General features: G+C 40.2%; 3 protein-coding genes across 5 annotated transcripts; 2 read left to right on the forward strand and 1 right to left on the reverse strand.

The window, feature by feature from the left end:
- Positions 1 to 102: 102 nt before the first annotated feature.
- Positions 103 to 2,380, reverse strand: zgc:194242 (uncharacterized protein LOC100005854 homolog). Its single transcript, XM_026368086.1, has 4 exons — positions 2,066 to 2,380; positions 1,421 to 1,677; positions 1,148 to 1,328; positions 103 to 524 (listed from the first exon to the last, which is right to left on the reverse strand). The coding sequence occupies exons 2-4, from the start codon at positions 1,673 to 1,675 to the stop codon at positions 328 to 330; spliced, it is 633 nt and encodes a 210-aa protein (XP_026223871.1). The 5' UTR covers positions 1,676 to 1,677; positions 2,066 to 2,380; the 3' UTR covers positions 103 to 327.
- A 143-nt stretch (positions 2,381 to 2,523) lies between these two features.
- On the forward strand, positions 2,524 to 6,619 carry etv7 (ETS variant transcription factor 7). 3 transcript variants are annotated; one of them, XM_026368058.2, is made up of 9 exons: positions 2,524 to 2,728; positions 2,989 to 3,127; positions 3,227 to 3,391; positions 3,477 to 3,653; positions 4,697 to 4,828; positions 4,917 to 5,060; positions 5,470 to 5,612; positions 5,699 to 5,799; positions 5,896 to 6,619. In XM_026368058.2, the coding sequence occupies exons 1-9, from the start codon at positions 2,696 to 2,698 to the stop codon at positions 6,083 to 6,085; spliced, it is 1,224 nt and encodes a 407-aa protein (XP_026223843.1). In that variant the 5' UTR covers positions 2,524 to 2,695; the 3' UTR covers positions 6,086 to 6,619. The 3 variants fall into 3 exon arrangements, with proteins under 3 accessions (XP_026223843.1, XP_026223844.1, XP_026223845.1); XM_026368059.2 differs by having other exon boundaries at positions 2,993 to 3,127; XM_026368060.2 differs by lacking the exon at positions 4,697 to 4,828 and having other exon boundaries at positions 2,526 to 2,728.
- A 1,530-nt stretch (positions 6,620 to 8,149) lies between these two features.
- Positions 8,150 to 11,663, forward strand: LOC113167179 (patatin-like phospholipase domain-containing protein 2). The gene is made up of 9 exons (XM_026367593.1): positions 8,150 to 8,357; positions 8,472 to 8,704; positions 8,837 to 8,902; positions 9,001 to 9,204; positions 9,456 to 9,516; positions 9,605 to 9,853; positions 11,026 to 11,143; positions 11,325 to 11,447; positions 11,546 to 11,663. The coding sequence occupies exons 1-9, from the start codon at positions 8,150 to 8,152 to the stop codon at positions 11,661 to 11,663; spliced, it is 1,380 nt and encodes a 459-aa protein (XP_026223378.1).
- Positions 11,664 to 13,959: the final 2,296 nt, after the last annotated feature.

Consider the following 13,959-nt stretch of genomic DNA (forward strand, 5'->3'; position numbering starts at 1 on the left):
CACCTACTGTTTGATTTATGCACAACAACATTTCCTGGACAAGTCCTGTGGCTCATTTGTATGTTTAGGAAAATCAAAATGGCATCAACCACATTTTCCTCTTTTTATTTTATTTTTATTTAATTCATTTATTTGAACAATGCATATTGATTACATTTCTGAAACTATTCCAGAATATGGTAGATAGTATTATTTTCATCTATAAACGTGGCACTTATACACAGTTATTATTTCTTCATGTTCAGTGGAATTATACAAAATCTCTCAGTCACAGAATTGGGGCAGAAATACCCTACACAATATTTTATTTGCAATTTTATTTTTATCTCATTTTAAGGCAGTGGCATAGATGGCCTGAAAAACAATGTGCTTGAACAGTTTGTCCTCCATTCTGACATCAGTGAAGCCAGAATCTATCAAAGCTTCCATGTAAGACTCAGGACGCCAATTCGCCGCTGGAAGCACTCGCTTTGCTGCAAAAGTAGCCACACTGGACAACTTCAATGTGGTCACCATCAGGCCTCCTGGGGATTGTTAATAGGGAGAAAATGAATGACATTTGTGCATAAAAGCATGACGTAAAGACTCAGGACATCTAAACTACAGAATAGACCATCTGAGACACTGACAGTGAATTATAAAAGTACCTTAAAAATGAAGTGTTTCTTTTTGTGTTACATCAATACAAGAAAGAACACACTCAGTCCAGTGCGAATAGTTGGGTCCCAAGCCCTTTGTTTAAAGCAAATAAATATTTCATATACACAGTAGAAACTTTCAATGCCATAGCTGCACATAATGAAATTTTCCCATCCGATAAGCTGCAAGCATGTTTGTTGTCAAGGGCAGAATTGCATGGGACACTCCTTTTGTTGTTTATTTACAGAAATATCCATATAACTTGTTTTATGTGGGTAAGAGTAAATCTAAAAATGTGTATTCCTGAACATCAATGCTTGATTAAAAATCATGATCACAAGTCATCTGTAACCAGACAGATTCATTCTTTCAAGATCACTTGGATCACTGTCTACATGCACACTGAAGAAGGGTTACTGCTGAAAACATGAGTCAGAATGAAAGTTAAAGTTTGACAAGGAGTGCTGTCCTATCTTGAAAACTGTCTTGCATCATCATCATGTCCTACCTGGTTTCATTACCCGGCGTATCTCTGCAGCTCCCTTCCTGAGATCAGGCCAGAAGTAGTAGCAGTTACAATGAAAGACTTTATCCACTGTGCTGTCTGCTAGAGGCATTGCTGCTACATCACAATGGTGCAGGGTCACCTTCCCACTGGCCACAAGTTCCTTCATTTGCTCCCTTGCCATCTACAAGAGAGGAATAATGCTGCAAGGCTACTATCAAAGGAGGATGCATCCCGTACTGTTCCAGACTAGCAGCTACACTTTTCATGCCTCACCTGATGCATGTACTCTGAGTAGTCCACTCCGATAAGGTGTCCTGTGGGCCCGGTGACCAGTTTGGCTGCTGATTGAAGACCCAGACCTGGGCCATGACCCAGTTCCAGCACTGTATCCCCAGGCTGGATCCCACACAACTGCACAGCGTTCTCCTCGAGGACCCGGTTTCGCACTGTGAGCATCTTACTGACCAGCCACCCGGCCACTGATCGTGTCGGGTGGCCTAACTGCTTCCCCAGTTTTTCAGCCCACATCACTGGAGAAATATGATTGGGGAGGATAAATAATACACATAGATATTTGCATATAAAATTGGCTACAAATCAATTTTTATGATTTCAAATTATTTTCAAAACTACAAAGTCTGATGAAAACACTGAAACTAGTTTGTCATCTACTGTAGTGTGGGGATCCTTCCTGTGGGTCTGTAGTGTGGGAAATGGCATGTTATACAGTGAAAGAAATGTCAGACTGAAACCTTTTTACAGTGATTCCTACTTGGACTACTATTATTATTGTTCACTGTAAACCAACTTGCTCATCCTGTTTGTTTCTGCATGCAGGGATCGTCTGTAATAACTGAATAATGACAGCCTGCATGAGGCTGGACCACTACAGGCTTCTCGGCTGGATTAACAACTCACCTGGACCGTCACGCTAGTTTAGAAGCGGCTGCGGCTGCTGTCGCTCCGCGGACGTGGGGTTGAACAGTCGCAGGTCTGTTGGTGTTGTGCAGGAGGAGCAGGAAGAGGAGGAGCTCCGAGGACGAGATCACGTTCACTTTTCACACTCCCACAGTCCTCAGTCGCACCAATTCCTCCCAGCTTTCATCAGATTTTTTTCTCACTCCAAATATTTAAAGAACGAAAGTGTGAGCGACACTTCACTTCTATATATTCATTATTATCGATTATTACCACGGGATCATTGGCAGGACTGTCAACATGCTGCTGGATCGCGCTGCGAACAGCTGTAGTCAGATATATTGGAAGTGTCCTCTGCCATTGCTTCCTCCAATCAGCCTATCTTGCGCACACACCCCCCCCCCCCCCCTCTTGCAAGGATTATGTTTCTTTCGTTTTCATTTCCCGGAAGGGTCGATTGTGAAAATAGTAGAGTTTTAACACTTCGAAAGTTATTCTCCAGTCTTCATTTGAAATGGAGTTTCGGAAGGTTTGACTCGAAGTTTGTTTCACTGTTGGACAAGTTGCGTGTTTTTCGTTCAAGGACTCGTCCTGTGTTCAGTGCACTCGATTAGAAACAGACTTTATTCTATGGAGAAAGCTTTCCCGTCACCTTTGGTCAAGGTAAGGTTAGGTTTTAGGGATTAACTGTGCAATAACTGTGCTGTCTGTGAAAAAAAAAACAAAAACAAACAAACTGGGAGCTTAAATGTATTGATGGGGAGATTAAATGCTTTACATTTAAGGACGTGGCCAACTGCAGCTTGACTTTGATAATAATAAAAACAAGTGGTACAGTTTAGTTTAGGGTTGTTGATTCTGTGTGACCACTGGAAGGTGAGTGTTTGTGTGGACTTATGGGCATATGTGTGGATGTTTCGCAGATAGAAAGCAACCCTTCATCCATCATGCATGGAAGGCAAGCCAACCTTCCTCCCAGTGTGCACCACTCCCCCCCTCACCAGCCCCCTTTTGTCAGCCCTCCCACCCAGGAAGACCTGTGGCATCTACCTGGACGGCTGCGTAAGTCGTTGTTTACCTGACTCAGGCAGCATGCTCTGCCAGCGCAAACAACACCTGTAACCTTGAGGTCTGTGAATGATGTGCGTTTGTTTTTTCCAGGAATAAACCCGTCTCTGTGGGATAAGGAGGACGTGGCCCACTGGCTCCACTGGGCTCAGAAGGAGTACTCACTGCGCAGGCCGGAGAAGGGACGCTTTGAGATGAATGGCAGAGCCCTGTGTCTGCTCACCAAGGAAGACTTCAGACGGCGTTGCCCGAGCTCAGGTAGACATGAGCTTAATGGCATTACAACCGTACTGTGGCTGGTTTTTTCTGCACGTTTTCACATGTGCTCCCTGGATTTCTGTAGGTGATGTTCTGTATGAGATCCTTCAGTGTGTAAAACAGCAAAGGAGGAGTGCCGTCTGTGAAGCCCCTAATGCATCCACCTCCCTGGAAACTCAACACATCCAGAGTCCAGGCAGTTGCCAGATCGCCACTAAAGATGTCGCAGAACCCGAGCCTCCTTCAGTCAATGACATCCAAGGTCAGACTTCTAGTTCTCAGTAAGGCAATGCAGACTAACTTTACTTGTACAGTACTATCTATCTATCTATCTATCTATCTATCTATCTATCTATCTATCTATCTATCTATCTATCTATCTATCTATCAGTTTGGTTAAGGTTGTGGAACAGAGTTCGTGAATGCAGGGCAGTGACAAAAGCTCAGAACCATGAATACATGGTGCTTGGTCAAATGTGTTGAGTTTCAAATCAAACTTGTTTATCCTGGTTTGATAGCTGATGCAAATACTTCCTTATCAGCCACACTTGCATGTACAAACACATCATGGCAGGAATTCATGCTTACTCCCAGGTTGGTTTCACATTTTCTGCGAGGACATGTATAATAATAATAATAATAATAATAATAATAATAATACAAAACAAAATAATAATATGGCTTCTGATTCTCTACGTCCTCACTTCCCGACCGGTGCAGGCTTGCCACTAAGCTCTATGTTAGTCAAACTCCACAAAAATTAGCTCTAACAATAAACTTATATCCTTTAATTTTAGCACTAGCGGCTTGTTGTCTCAAACATACATTAACATATATAGACTATTAGTAAGAATAGCATAATATTTAATAATATTTCTGCATTGTATGTAAAACGCTTAGTTGCAACTGCAGCCATCACATACATGCGTAAGAGCAAAAACCCTAGTCAAGCACTCAAGTACTTAGTTATTTTTCTTTGGTGAAGACATTTCCTCATCTGTAGAGGGATACAAACACACACATTTCTCATTTCTCCCTGTATTATCAAGGTGCTTTCCATTGTAGGAAGTAGGATTTGTGCCAGAGGGTGTGTCATGGTTACTTAGAAACCAATGATCTTACAAATCCAGTCCAGAATAACTTTGTCCTTCATACTGTATTCAAGTATTGTAGTGGCCTCCTTATGTTAAACTGTTGCATTAGCCTGTAATATACCTATTCATGTAAAACGCCCAGTCTGCTCGAAAATCAGTTTTGCTTTCAGTTTAGCTCTTTCTCACAGTTCCCCATATTTCTCTCTCACAGTTTCCGTCGCTTTCACCACCGCAGTGTCGGCAGCTGTCGTAACTACAGTGAACAGCCAGGCAAAGCCAAAGTCGCCTCGCAGAGATCAGCCCTTAATATTTTACACGTACCCCACTCGAGTAACCCACAGTAGTGCGTAAATTAAACCACTAAAATACAAATATGGTGGTGTGTAGTGGTCGATTATTTACTATGATGTGTCTTTCTCTCTCTTCTGTAGATGGGTCAGCAACTGGCACTACATTGCCCCACAGCCAAGTTCAGTGTCCTCCTCAAAAAGAGAACATCGTCCAGGAGCCTCTCAACCTGTCCAATCGAGAGAAGCCAAGGAGCCCACTGCACAAAGCCAATGGCCGTATCCCAGGTAGTTTTGCATTCATTTCTTAGCACTCATAGTAAAGTTTTCATTCAGACACAAATGCAGTGTTGGGGCACAGTGAACTTGTAATTAAACTAGTAGTTACATTACATTTTAAAGTAGCTTTCTGGTAGTACAGCAACATTAATATTAACAAAGTGATTCACGTTGTTAAATTGTATTGTTTTTTTAAACTGCATCAAGCAAAAACCTGGCAAAAACTTCAGACACACTTGCACTTAGACTGGCTGGTTGAAATAAGTCTTTTTATTCTATTATAATATCTAAAATAGTGCTTAATTAAGTTCTTAGATTGACATGCTTGTATCATGGACATTAAATAAATGTATCATAGCATTATATCTTTTAGTGTCTTTAATCCTAAAGCACTGTTGTTGTTTTTAATCATTGCCAGAATGCAGACTGTTGTGGGACTACGTGTATCAGCTCCTGTGTGACGAGCGTTACCAAGAATACATCCGATGGGAAGACCAGGACAGCCTGGTGTTCAGGGTGGTTGATCCAAATGGGCTGGCACGTCTCTGGGGAAACCACAAGGTGAGCATCCAGGTCTCGTTGGTTCATCATACAGAGAAAATGAGCACAAGTGGAGAGACTCTGATGATGTATGATCCCTTTTACAGAACCGAGACAATATGACGTATGAGAAAATGTCCCGTGCTTTGCGGCACTACTACAAGCTGAACATCATTAAAAAAGAACGAGGACAAAAACTCCTGTTCAGGTCTCCGTCTCTTTCTTTTTGTCCTTCAGTTTCGCTGTTCTCTCCACAAAAAACTTGCAGAGTCACTGATATTGTCTCTCGTCTGGCCTCCGTCAGGTTTCTGAAACTTCCACAGGACATAAGGAAACAGCAGATTGACCCCGCTGAGTCCCCAGAACACACTCCAACTCAAGACGGGGAATTTCCAGAAAGCAGTCCTGTGCACGAGTTCAGTGAGGACCATTTTGAGGTTTCCCCTGACCGTGCGTCTCCACAGACTCCTCCAGCTGGTGCTCCAGTGAGATAATAAAAAATTCATTTAATATGCCAAGTACATTATAACAACACAAACATTATGAAATAGAAAAGTGTATTTATCTTGTTTCAGCTTCTGAAAATAACATGAACTTTCCGGTTAAACTAAATGCACTGTTTGGCATTAGAATTTTTGCACTGTGTGATTGCTGTTCGTAATGCTGTGAATCAATGTGTACGTGATCAGAACAAACACTAATAATATGGGACGAGGAAAACCACATCGATGTTCAACCAGCCACATAATCATCATAACTTACAATTCTCAGGCTTGCTCAACACAATTGTAGGACAGATTAATCAACTATTTTCATACAATATCGAAATCCTGCAGGTAAAAGGTGGAAAGATGGAAGTTTGTTCATGTTCACACAAAAACATTTGAATGCAAGTTTTTACAAGGAGCTAAGGGCATGATATTTGTTTATGTTGTTTGTTGTAACTTTATAATTGTGCACTGTCCATAGGCTAATTTCTTTTTTTTCATGCTTTGTAAAATAAATATTTTGTATGGCATAAAACCTGAGTGCAGTGTTAAATGTTTTTTTTATATGGCTATGGATCATCTTCTTTTTTCACTACACACTTTGTCATGAATGCATTTATTTATAAAGTTCTGGTCACAATTAGAGTTATGTGCCCCTAACACACATAACGTAGGTCTTCGTTTTTGTTTAAATGTGTTAATTACAGTATTAGCTAGGTCACAAGGAGGCAACACGAGGAAAATGCATAGGTGTGCACAGTGCACAAGTGTTAATGCTGTCATCTGTACCTGCAGAGGGGCTGTGGCTGAGCTGCTGTTACACACAATAAGTTGACTTTAGACAAACAAAAAGAAATAAGGACAATTTTTATTTAGCTTGAGCTCCATTTAGCTTTAGCTTTATTTAACTTCATCTCTTAATTTACTTCAGTCCATCATATGAAACCAGTGATTGCATTAAAAAAGCCAGAACGGTCAGTAAAAAACATACTGGCATTTCTACTATAGATTTATTTACATACTACCAAATCACAACAGAAATCCTCTCAAAGGTACTTCATTTTCAATATGGTTAAGATAGTTCAGAATTAATGAGAAAAAATTCAACCGACCCCACTGGAGCAAGCACTAGGTGGCATTGGAGGCTCAGTGTGCCCCTCTGCTTAGACAGGTTGGCCTGAGTGGAACCAGAGAAAACAAGAACAATAAGAAGCAAACAGATTAGGATATGATCATCAAGCAACCTCAGGTGCTGATAGTAGATAGAACTTTAGCTAAATGATCTAGTCTCCACCATAAAGATCAAAGCAAGAGACAAATGGGAGCAGAGACACAACATACCATGACAATATGAGAAACACACTATAAGATCTAAATCTGAAAATTCGAAATTGCTTTTTGTAATAGTCTCAAACTATCTATGGTGCAAAAGCTGCACTGAGATTTACAGTTGGTCGTTTAGCAGCACAAACTGGGAAAAAATAATACAAGGTCACGTACATGTAACGGTTTAAGAAAAATATTAACATTTTTATTTTACACATATATTTACAGTCTAATGTAATAATTTCTAGCTGTGCTGTGTATAAAGTGCTTTAGTTGTCCTTTTACAGTAGCAGTAACAGTAGCTGTCAAATGCTGAAAGTGACTAAATGAAGTGGCGTGATCAGATTGGTTTTCTATGAATTTGTACTTCTTCTTTAGTTCTTATTTCTTTATTTCTAAAAGCTGGATTTCTGGTTTTCATTTATTTAATAGCATCACATGGAGGCCAGTCTGTGATAAGCAAACCAAAATCAATTTCGACTTTATGATGAAAAACAGACGAAGTCTCAAGACAGAAGTCTTTGAGAGTCATTTTATGTCACATGGACGTGACCAATGTGGCTTGTCTAATAGAGATGTGCTCAAAAACATCGATTGTGAACTGCTGCCCACATTTCACTGGATATCTCAGCCTGCTTTTACATGGTCTACATTTAACATTGTTGGAATTAAATTAGATTTGACTTAAAATAAAATTTAGATTTTTTTCACCATATCTAAAAAAACATTAAGTTACTTTAGAAAATGGTTCCAGGAGTTTCCAGTTGGCATCATCCTAATGCTCCTCAGTCCATCTCTTTCTCTGGATCTGGATTCATGGCAACCTACCAGTTAGGGGTAGCCCAGTGCTTCCTAAATCATGCACCGTGGATAGTGCGCACAGCACCATGTGTCCTTGGTGCATCTGCTGGATCTCTGGTAGCAGCTGCTGTGGTCTGTGAAATAAGCCTGAGTGAGTGACTTCCTTCAACATAATTTGTTCCAAATCTACTTCTGCCACATGTAATTTTACATTATTTTATTATTTTACTACATTAATTCTGCCTCAACGTTTTCTGTTTTATAGTAATGATTCGGGATGAGATGCTGCAGTTTGCCAGACAGATGAAAGCTTTTGCACTTGGACCATTTAACCCCTCAATCAACGTTTTGCACTGGTTAGAATATGTTTTACCCAAATATCTTCCCTCTGATGCGCACCGAATGGCCAGTGGTCGTCTTGCTGTGACTATGACCCGCCTGACGGACGGCAAGCACATTGTCATGTCTGAGTTTCAATCCAAAGAGGATGTGGTGCAGGTGAGGTTCCATGAAGATGATGATCAAGACTGATCACTGTAAACTGAGCAGTTTGGAAGGAAAAGATAGACAAATAAGAAAAGTTTGTACAGATACGGAATCATAGCACTAATTGTTCAATGTTGTCATCAGGCTCTGCTGTGCAGTTGCTTTGTACCTGGCTACTGTGGTACGCATCCTCCATCCTTCAAAGGAGTAGTGAGTATTTGATAACTCTTTCACATACGTATTTAGAGCACAATGTTAGTTCTGTATCCCGGTATCCTATATGTAATCTCACATCTTTCCTCTCACAGTATTATATGGATGGAGGTTTCAGCAGTTTCCAGCCAGTAGTGCCCAGTCAAACCTTGACAGTGTCTCCGTTCTCTGGAGACATTGACATCTGCCCTGCCGACACAACTTGCACGTGGGACTTAGTAGTGAGTGGAGCCACCCTGAAGGGCAACGTAGCAAACATCGTCAGGATGTTCAATGCCATCTATCCCATGACTTTAGAGGTCAGACATCTTTTGCATTCACTCGATGCTAAAGTGACCATGTGCAGATTTTTGCAGCTCCTAGGTAGGTAAAAAGTTTAGCACATATGTGGAACAGGAAGTTATATTTGACAACACCTGGGACTCAATAGAAGATGTAAGTCAGTTTTTCTTCGTTTGAAGATCATTTTCTAGTCCCTGTGCTCTTTACTCCACAGCTGTCATTAAATCACCTAAATTGGAGATGATTTTGTAACATTTTCTTTCTTTAGGATCTGGAACAAGCCTACCACAGCGGCTATAAAGACGCCATTCATTTCCTCCTGCACAATGGTGAGGGGAAAGTTGCATCACTAAAGACATTTTTAATTAAGTCACATGTGATCTGGCCAACTTTCTTATGTCTTTCTCTCGTGTGCAGATCTTTCCCCGTGTTTGACGATACGCAAACTATGCGAAGGGCCACTTAACGGTGATGAGACTAAAACTTTAATGCAACTAGATAGTACTGTAAAGGATGAGGAAGAGGTGAAGGTGGAGGAGGAAACTGCTTCACAGACATCTTTCATAGATAATAGGTGCATGCAGATTGGCAGCTCTAAAGAGACGGAATTGACCAGGAATCAACCAAGTATAGACGCTACTATGCATTTTGACATGGTACAGAATGGTATGGCTCGCATACACACACACACACACACACACACACACACACACACACACACACACACACCACACATTGAACAACACAGAAGATGGCACCAATAATATCTGGTTTCAAGTGCGTCAAGCCTGTGAGGCTCACTAAACCGTTTCTTCTTTTGATATGCTTTATTGAAGTCAGATAACCCAGTTGTTGTTTATTTTCTGTTGGGTTAAGCTCTGCTGATTGAATGTCCAGTCTAAAATCTTTCACTTTATCCCCCTGATAAAATCTTGTATGAGTTGGCGGTGAGTTTCTGTATACTTTTCTGTATTTATCTTGCTGCTATCAACAGGAATTGTTATTAAGATTACTGAGACATGTTTACATTAATTCACAGATGAGCTTGTGCGTTTTAGATCATGATCAGATCCTTTATTTCTCCACACTTTTTGGCATTTCTATCACTTTGGTAGAGGTTAATTCATGTCTCATTGACCCGTAAGACTTTGCTACAGACCCTTTGTGGCTCCTCTCTGTACCTTCTTGCAAATTACATCCTGGCTTTCTGGTTCTGTCTAGTGATGAGGGGTTGGCATCTTGTATTATGACCTTAGTATTTCTGCTCATGAAGTCTTGTTCCCTTGCGATGTCTTTACCCCTGCTTTGTGGAGGTTGTTGTTTGGGTTTTTTTTCTTCACAGTTTGTGCACTGCTTCTGTCATCAGCTGTTGTTGTTTCGCTTGACTGACCCATTATATGTGTGTTACTCACTGTACTAGTAGATAATTTCTTCATCATGGCAAATTGTTGTATTTTTGGTTCCCAATATTTGTGCAAAGGCTCTTGTCTCAGATTGAAAATGGCTTGCATTTCAAAAATAGACAGCTCTCTTGATTTCACATTGATTTAACATTTTTAAACAATACAGTCTTTACGGGTAAAAGGCTAAAACCAAGTGTAGTCGTTTAGAGGTAGTTATTTGAAAATCAATCTCACAGGGTACACCGAGGCACCAAAAAACACCTGTCAGTCATATGTTCCAATATTTACAACGCTCCAGTTCTCACTTAAAATTTTGTTAATTTGATTTCAAAGGTGCTATTTTCTGTGTTGTTTAACACAGTTGTTTAGATTTAACAGAAATGTTTATGCTGAGCTTATGCAAACCATTTGCTTTTCTTACTTGTTGTGTTTCAGTTCTTCTGGGCAATGTGGTGGCTTATATGAGCATGTTTAAACTTCCAGCAAGAATCTTATCCTACCTGCTCTTTCCTCTCATGCTGTCATTTTACACCGTACTCCAGAGTCGGCGCAGGTAAAAAATACACTGAACATACAACCACTAAGTTCATCTGCTCAGATTTAATGGAACAAATTAAGAAATGTTGATGCAAACATGAAATGGTACCACAATTGACCAGTTAGCTGCATGCACTGAAAAAATAAAGTAACAGCCTCATACAGTTTAAATGCTTTTGTTTGTCTCTGTTCCCCAGACTGGAGTGGCTGTTCATGCAGGCTCCAGAGTGGGTTTTCTTGGCTTGGCATTGCCTGAGACATTTTACTGTCTTTGTTTTCAGCATATTTATCTCCAGCTTCAAGAAAAGTATAAACAACAGGTACGAACACATCCTCCGGATGCTTTCAGAATAGGTGTTTGTTCATTTCATTTACTTTTTTTTAAACTTGACCTGACTGCATCATCTCTGTGTTTTAGGGTTATCCCCATCATCCTGTTTTTGCAATGGCTGAAAATTCACTCACACTATGAGGCTGCACAAGAGGCAATCAACGACCTTCCTAAGAAACCTAAGTTTTACTCTTCTGCCCATTAAGAAGATGTCAGTCGTAGAAGCATAGATCGCTTGGGCTGCATTATGGGATTGCAGGAAAACAGAAATGCAATATAAATAGAAACAAACACGTCTTTTTGTTTCGTTTGTTACATATATTACCACCAAAAAGAGCAATGAAAAGTTGTTTATGTTATTAAAGTGGCTTTCACCTTATCTAAGAAATATTTTTCATACTTTTAAACTGTATCACTGTATCTGCAGACTGTAGACCTCCTCTAAGGCTGACTCCAGTTTAGCATGTGACAGTCAGTTTCTTCTTGATGCTGATGGCATCATGAGTATTGCGTGGTCACAGTTGAGCTGTCAGAAAATGTGCTTGTTTGGAAATTGAAAGCATTGGCTGATTTGGTGATAGGTCTCATTATGCTGGGTCGGGATATAACAGCTGCTTCAGTATTAATGTTGCTTAATGTCTAAAATACTTATCAAGCATTTAAGTCAAGTTGAGTATAACTGTACGGCACTTATGTGGAGTGTTATGAGTGTTCCTGACCTCATTTCCACCCACATGCATGTCACACAATGTAACCAGGATCGACATGCTGATCCTGCTGTTGACTTTAAATAAATAAATAAATTAAACTGTTTTATTTGTTCTGTTTAATATGCATAAACCATCAGACCATATCTGACATTATGCCTTAAAGACCTTTTGTACACATTTCTTTTTGAATGCATATGTGCGTAAATCATAAGCTTCAGCTTTACTTAGAGTGGGTCAATCATCTGCCAGGCCTGCACCAGATGATTTCTGCTAAATATAAATATATACTGTGAATTTCAGTAAAAAAAATCCTTCTACTGATAACTTTTATATACAGATGTATTTAATATAGAACAGTATTACAGTATTTTTTGTGAGGAAACCTGTTCACAGACATTGCCTTTACCCTCAAGCTACATCACATACTTACTTGACCAGCTAATCCACTTTTCACGCTCGTTTCCTGAATGGTAACATGTGTTGGCGCAGACATGGAACAGACCATTTGATCTCTGCGCTCCATGTCCTTTTCATACAGATGGCCTGTTACCTGCGGAGAGATCCTCTTATATAATGAGTGTGGCCGGATCATACGGATAACACACACATCTGCTGCTGTCCTGCACCGGCCACTGATCCAGCCAGTCAACCAGCAGTCAGCTGGATTTGTAAAGACAGAACGGACACCACAGTGTGTTGAATATATAACACAAACATGCAGGGGGTTCATTCAAAGCACAAGCAAGTTTAATCTCATCTCTCCTCTCCTCTCCTCTCCTCTCCTCTCCTCTCCTCTCCTCTCTTTACTCCCTTCTTGGAGTGTAAAGGGCCATAAATATTTGATTTGACAAAATGACTGATGAAGCTAAAATCAGAGCACTGGCTGCTCCTTGTCTCTTTGGCGACAATCCCTCTTAAAGGACATGACCTTTCACTAATTCGCCTGACAACAGAGCGCATTTACGTGACGTGATGGCACATGAGCAGTTAAGATGTCGAGGAGAGGTCGGGTGGGGACAAGGCAACACGGGTGCTGTTTATCTAACTTACAACTAGTTGCTTAGTGCTGAAGAAATTAAATTAAATTTTCCCCAGTTGCATTTAAATAATAAAAAGGTGAAAGTCTTGCAAAGAAAATGTCTACGACAATCAAACCGGATACTGCAGGTTAGTACGTTGCTGAATGCATTGCAGCTCTTCTTTCTGTGTTTATTTGTCTGTCTTGAAGATGAGTAATCTGCAGGATCTGGCAGGGATCATTTTGATTAAATCTGTCCACTCAATCAACAGCAACTAAACAGATGTTGTCAGGTTTCACTAGCAGAACAACTTATACGTTTTAATGAATGAGACGGCCGTTTGATGTGTGAGTGTGTGTGTGTGTGTGTGTGTGTGTGTGTTATCTCTTAGACCCTCAACTGGATCCAACCAAGTAATAAACAGCAACAGATGACAGTTTTCTGTTTCTAATCTTTTCTTCCTCCTCCTCCGAGTTCTTACGAATTTAGAGCCCTCTGATTAGATGAAGAAAACATCTTACAACGCTGATTCCCAGCTCTAAGGAAAGTCTGTTCCTTGTAAAGCAGACTGGCAGTGCTCCATTTGTCTTATTCAAATCTTTACAAATATTTAGACTTTTAATAATTTTATTTTATCGTTGTGCATACTGAATGTGACAATGTGACTGTTATCAATGGGCCATTTGGTAGTTACATAAAAAATACAATAATATGCAACCTTTTTAAATCCAATACAAGTTCTACTGTCTATTATCAAACTGTTAAAAAGCAC

Source organism: Anabas testudineus, chromosome 7, assembly GCF_900324465.2.
Source record: "Anabas testudineus chromosome 7, fAnaTes1.2, whole genome shotgun sequence".
Classification (NCBI taxonomy): Eukaryota; Metazoa; Chordata; class Actinopteri; order Anabantiformes; family Anabantidae; genus Anabas; species Anabas testudineus.

What these genes read in the sequence shown, in the direction of transcription:
- zgc:194242 (XM_026368086.1), bottom strand. Translation starts at nt 1,675, where the DNA reads ATGTGGGCTGAAAAACTGGGGAAGCAGTTAGGCCACCCGACACGATCA. An exon ending in ACTCAGAGTACATGCATCAG is followed by an intron (nt 1,329 to 1,420) that starts GTGAGGCATGAA and finishes CCTCTCTTGTAG; the next exon opens with ATGGCAAGGGAGCAAATGAA. An exon ending in ACGCCGGGTAATGAAACCAG is followed by an intron (nt 525 to 1,147) that starts GTAGGACATGAT and finishes AACAATCCCCAG; the next exon opens with GAGGCCTGATGGTGACCACA.
- etv7 (XM_026368058.2), top strand. Translation starts at nt 2,696, where the DNA reads ATGGAGAAAGCTTTCCCGTCACCTTTGGTCAAG. An exon ending in TCCCGTCACCTTTGGTCAAG is followed by an intron (nt 2,729 to 2,988) that starts GTAAGGTTAGGT and finishes GATGTTTCGCAG; the next exon opens with ATAGAAAGCAACCCTTCATC. An exon ending in ACGGCGTTGCCCGAGCTCAG is followed by an intron (nt 3,392 to 3,476) that starts GTAGACATGAGC and finishes GGATTTCTGTAG; the next exon opens with GTGATGTTCTGTATGAGATC.
- LOC113167179 (XM_026367593.1), top strand. Translation starts at nt 8,150, where the DNA reads ATGGTTCCAGGAGTTTCCAGTTGGCATCATCCTAATGCTCCTCAGTCC. An exon ending in TTTTGACATGGTACAGAATG is followed by an intron (nt 9,854 to 11,025) that starts GTATGGCTCGCA and finishes GTTGTGTTTCAG; the next exon opens with TTCTTCTGGGCAATGTGGTG. An exon ending in GTACTCCAGAGTCGGCGCAG is followed by an intron (nt 11,144 to 11,324) that starts GTAAAAAATACA and finishes TCTGTTCCCCAG; the next exon opens with ACTGGAGTGGCTGTTCATGC.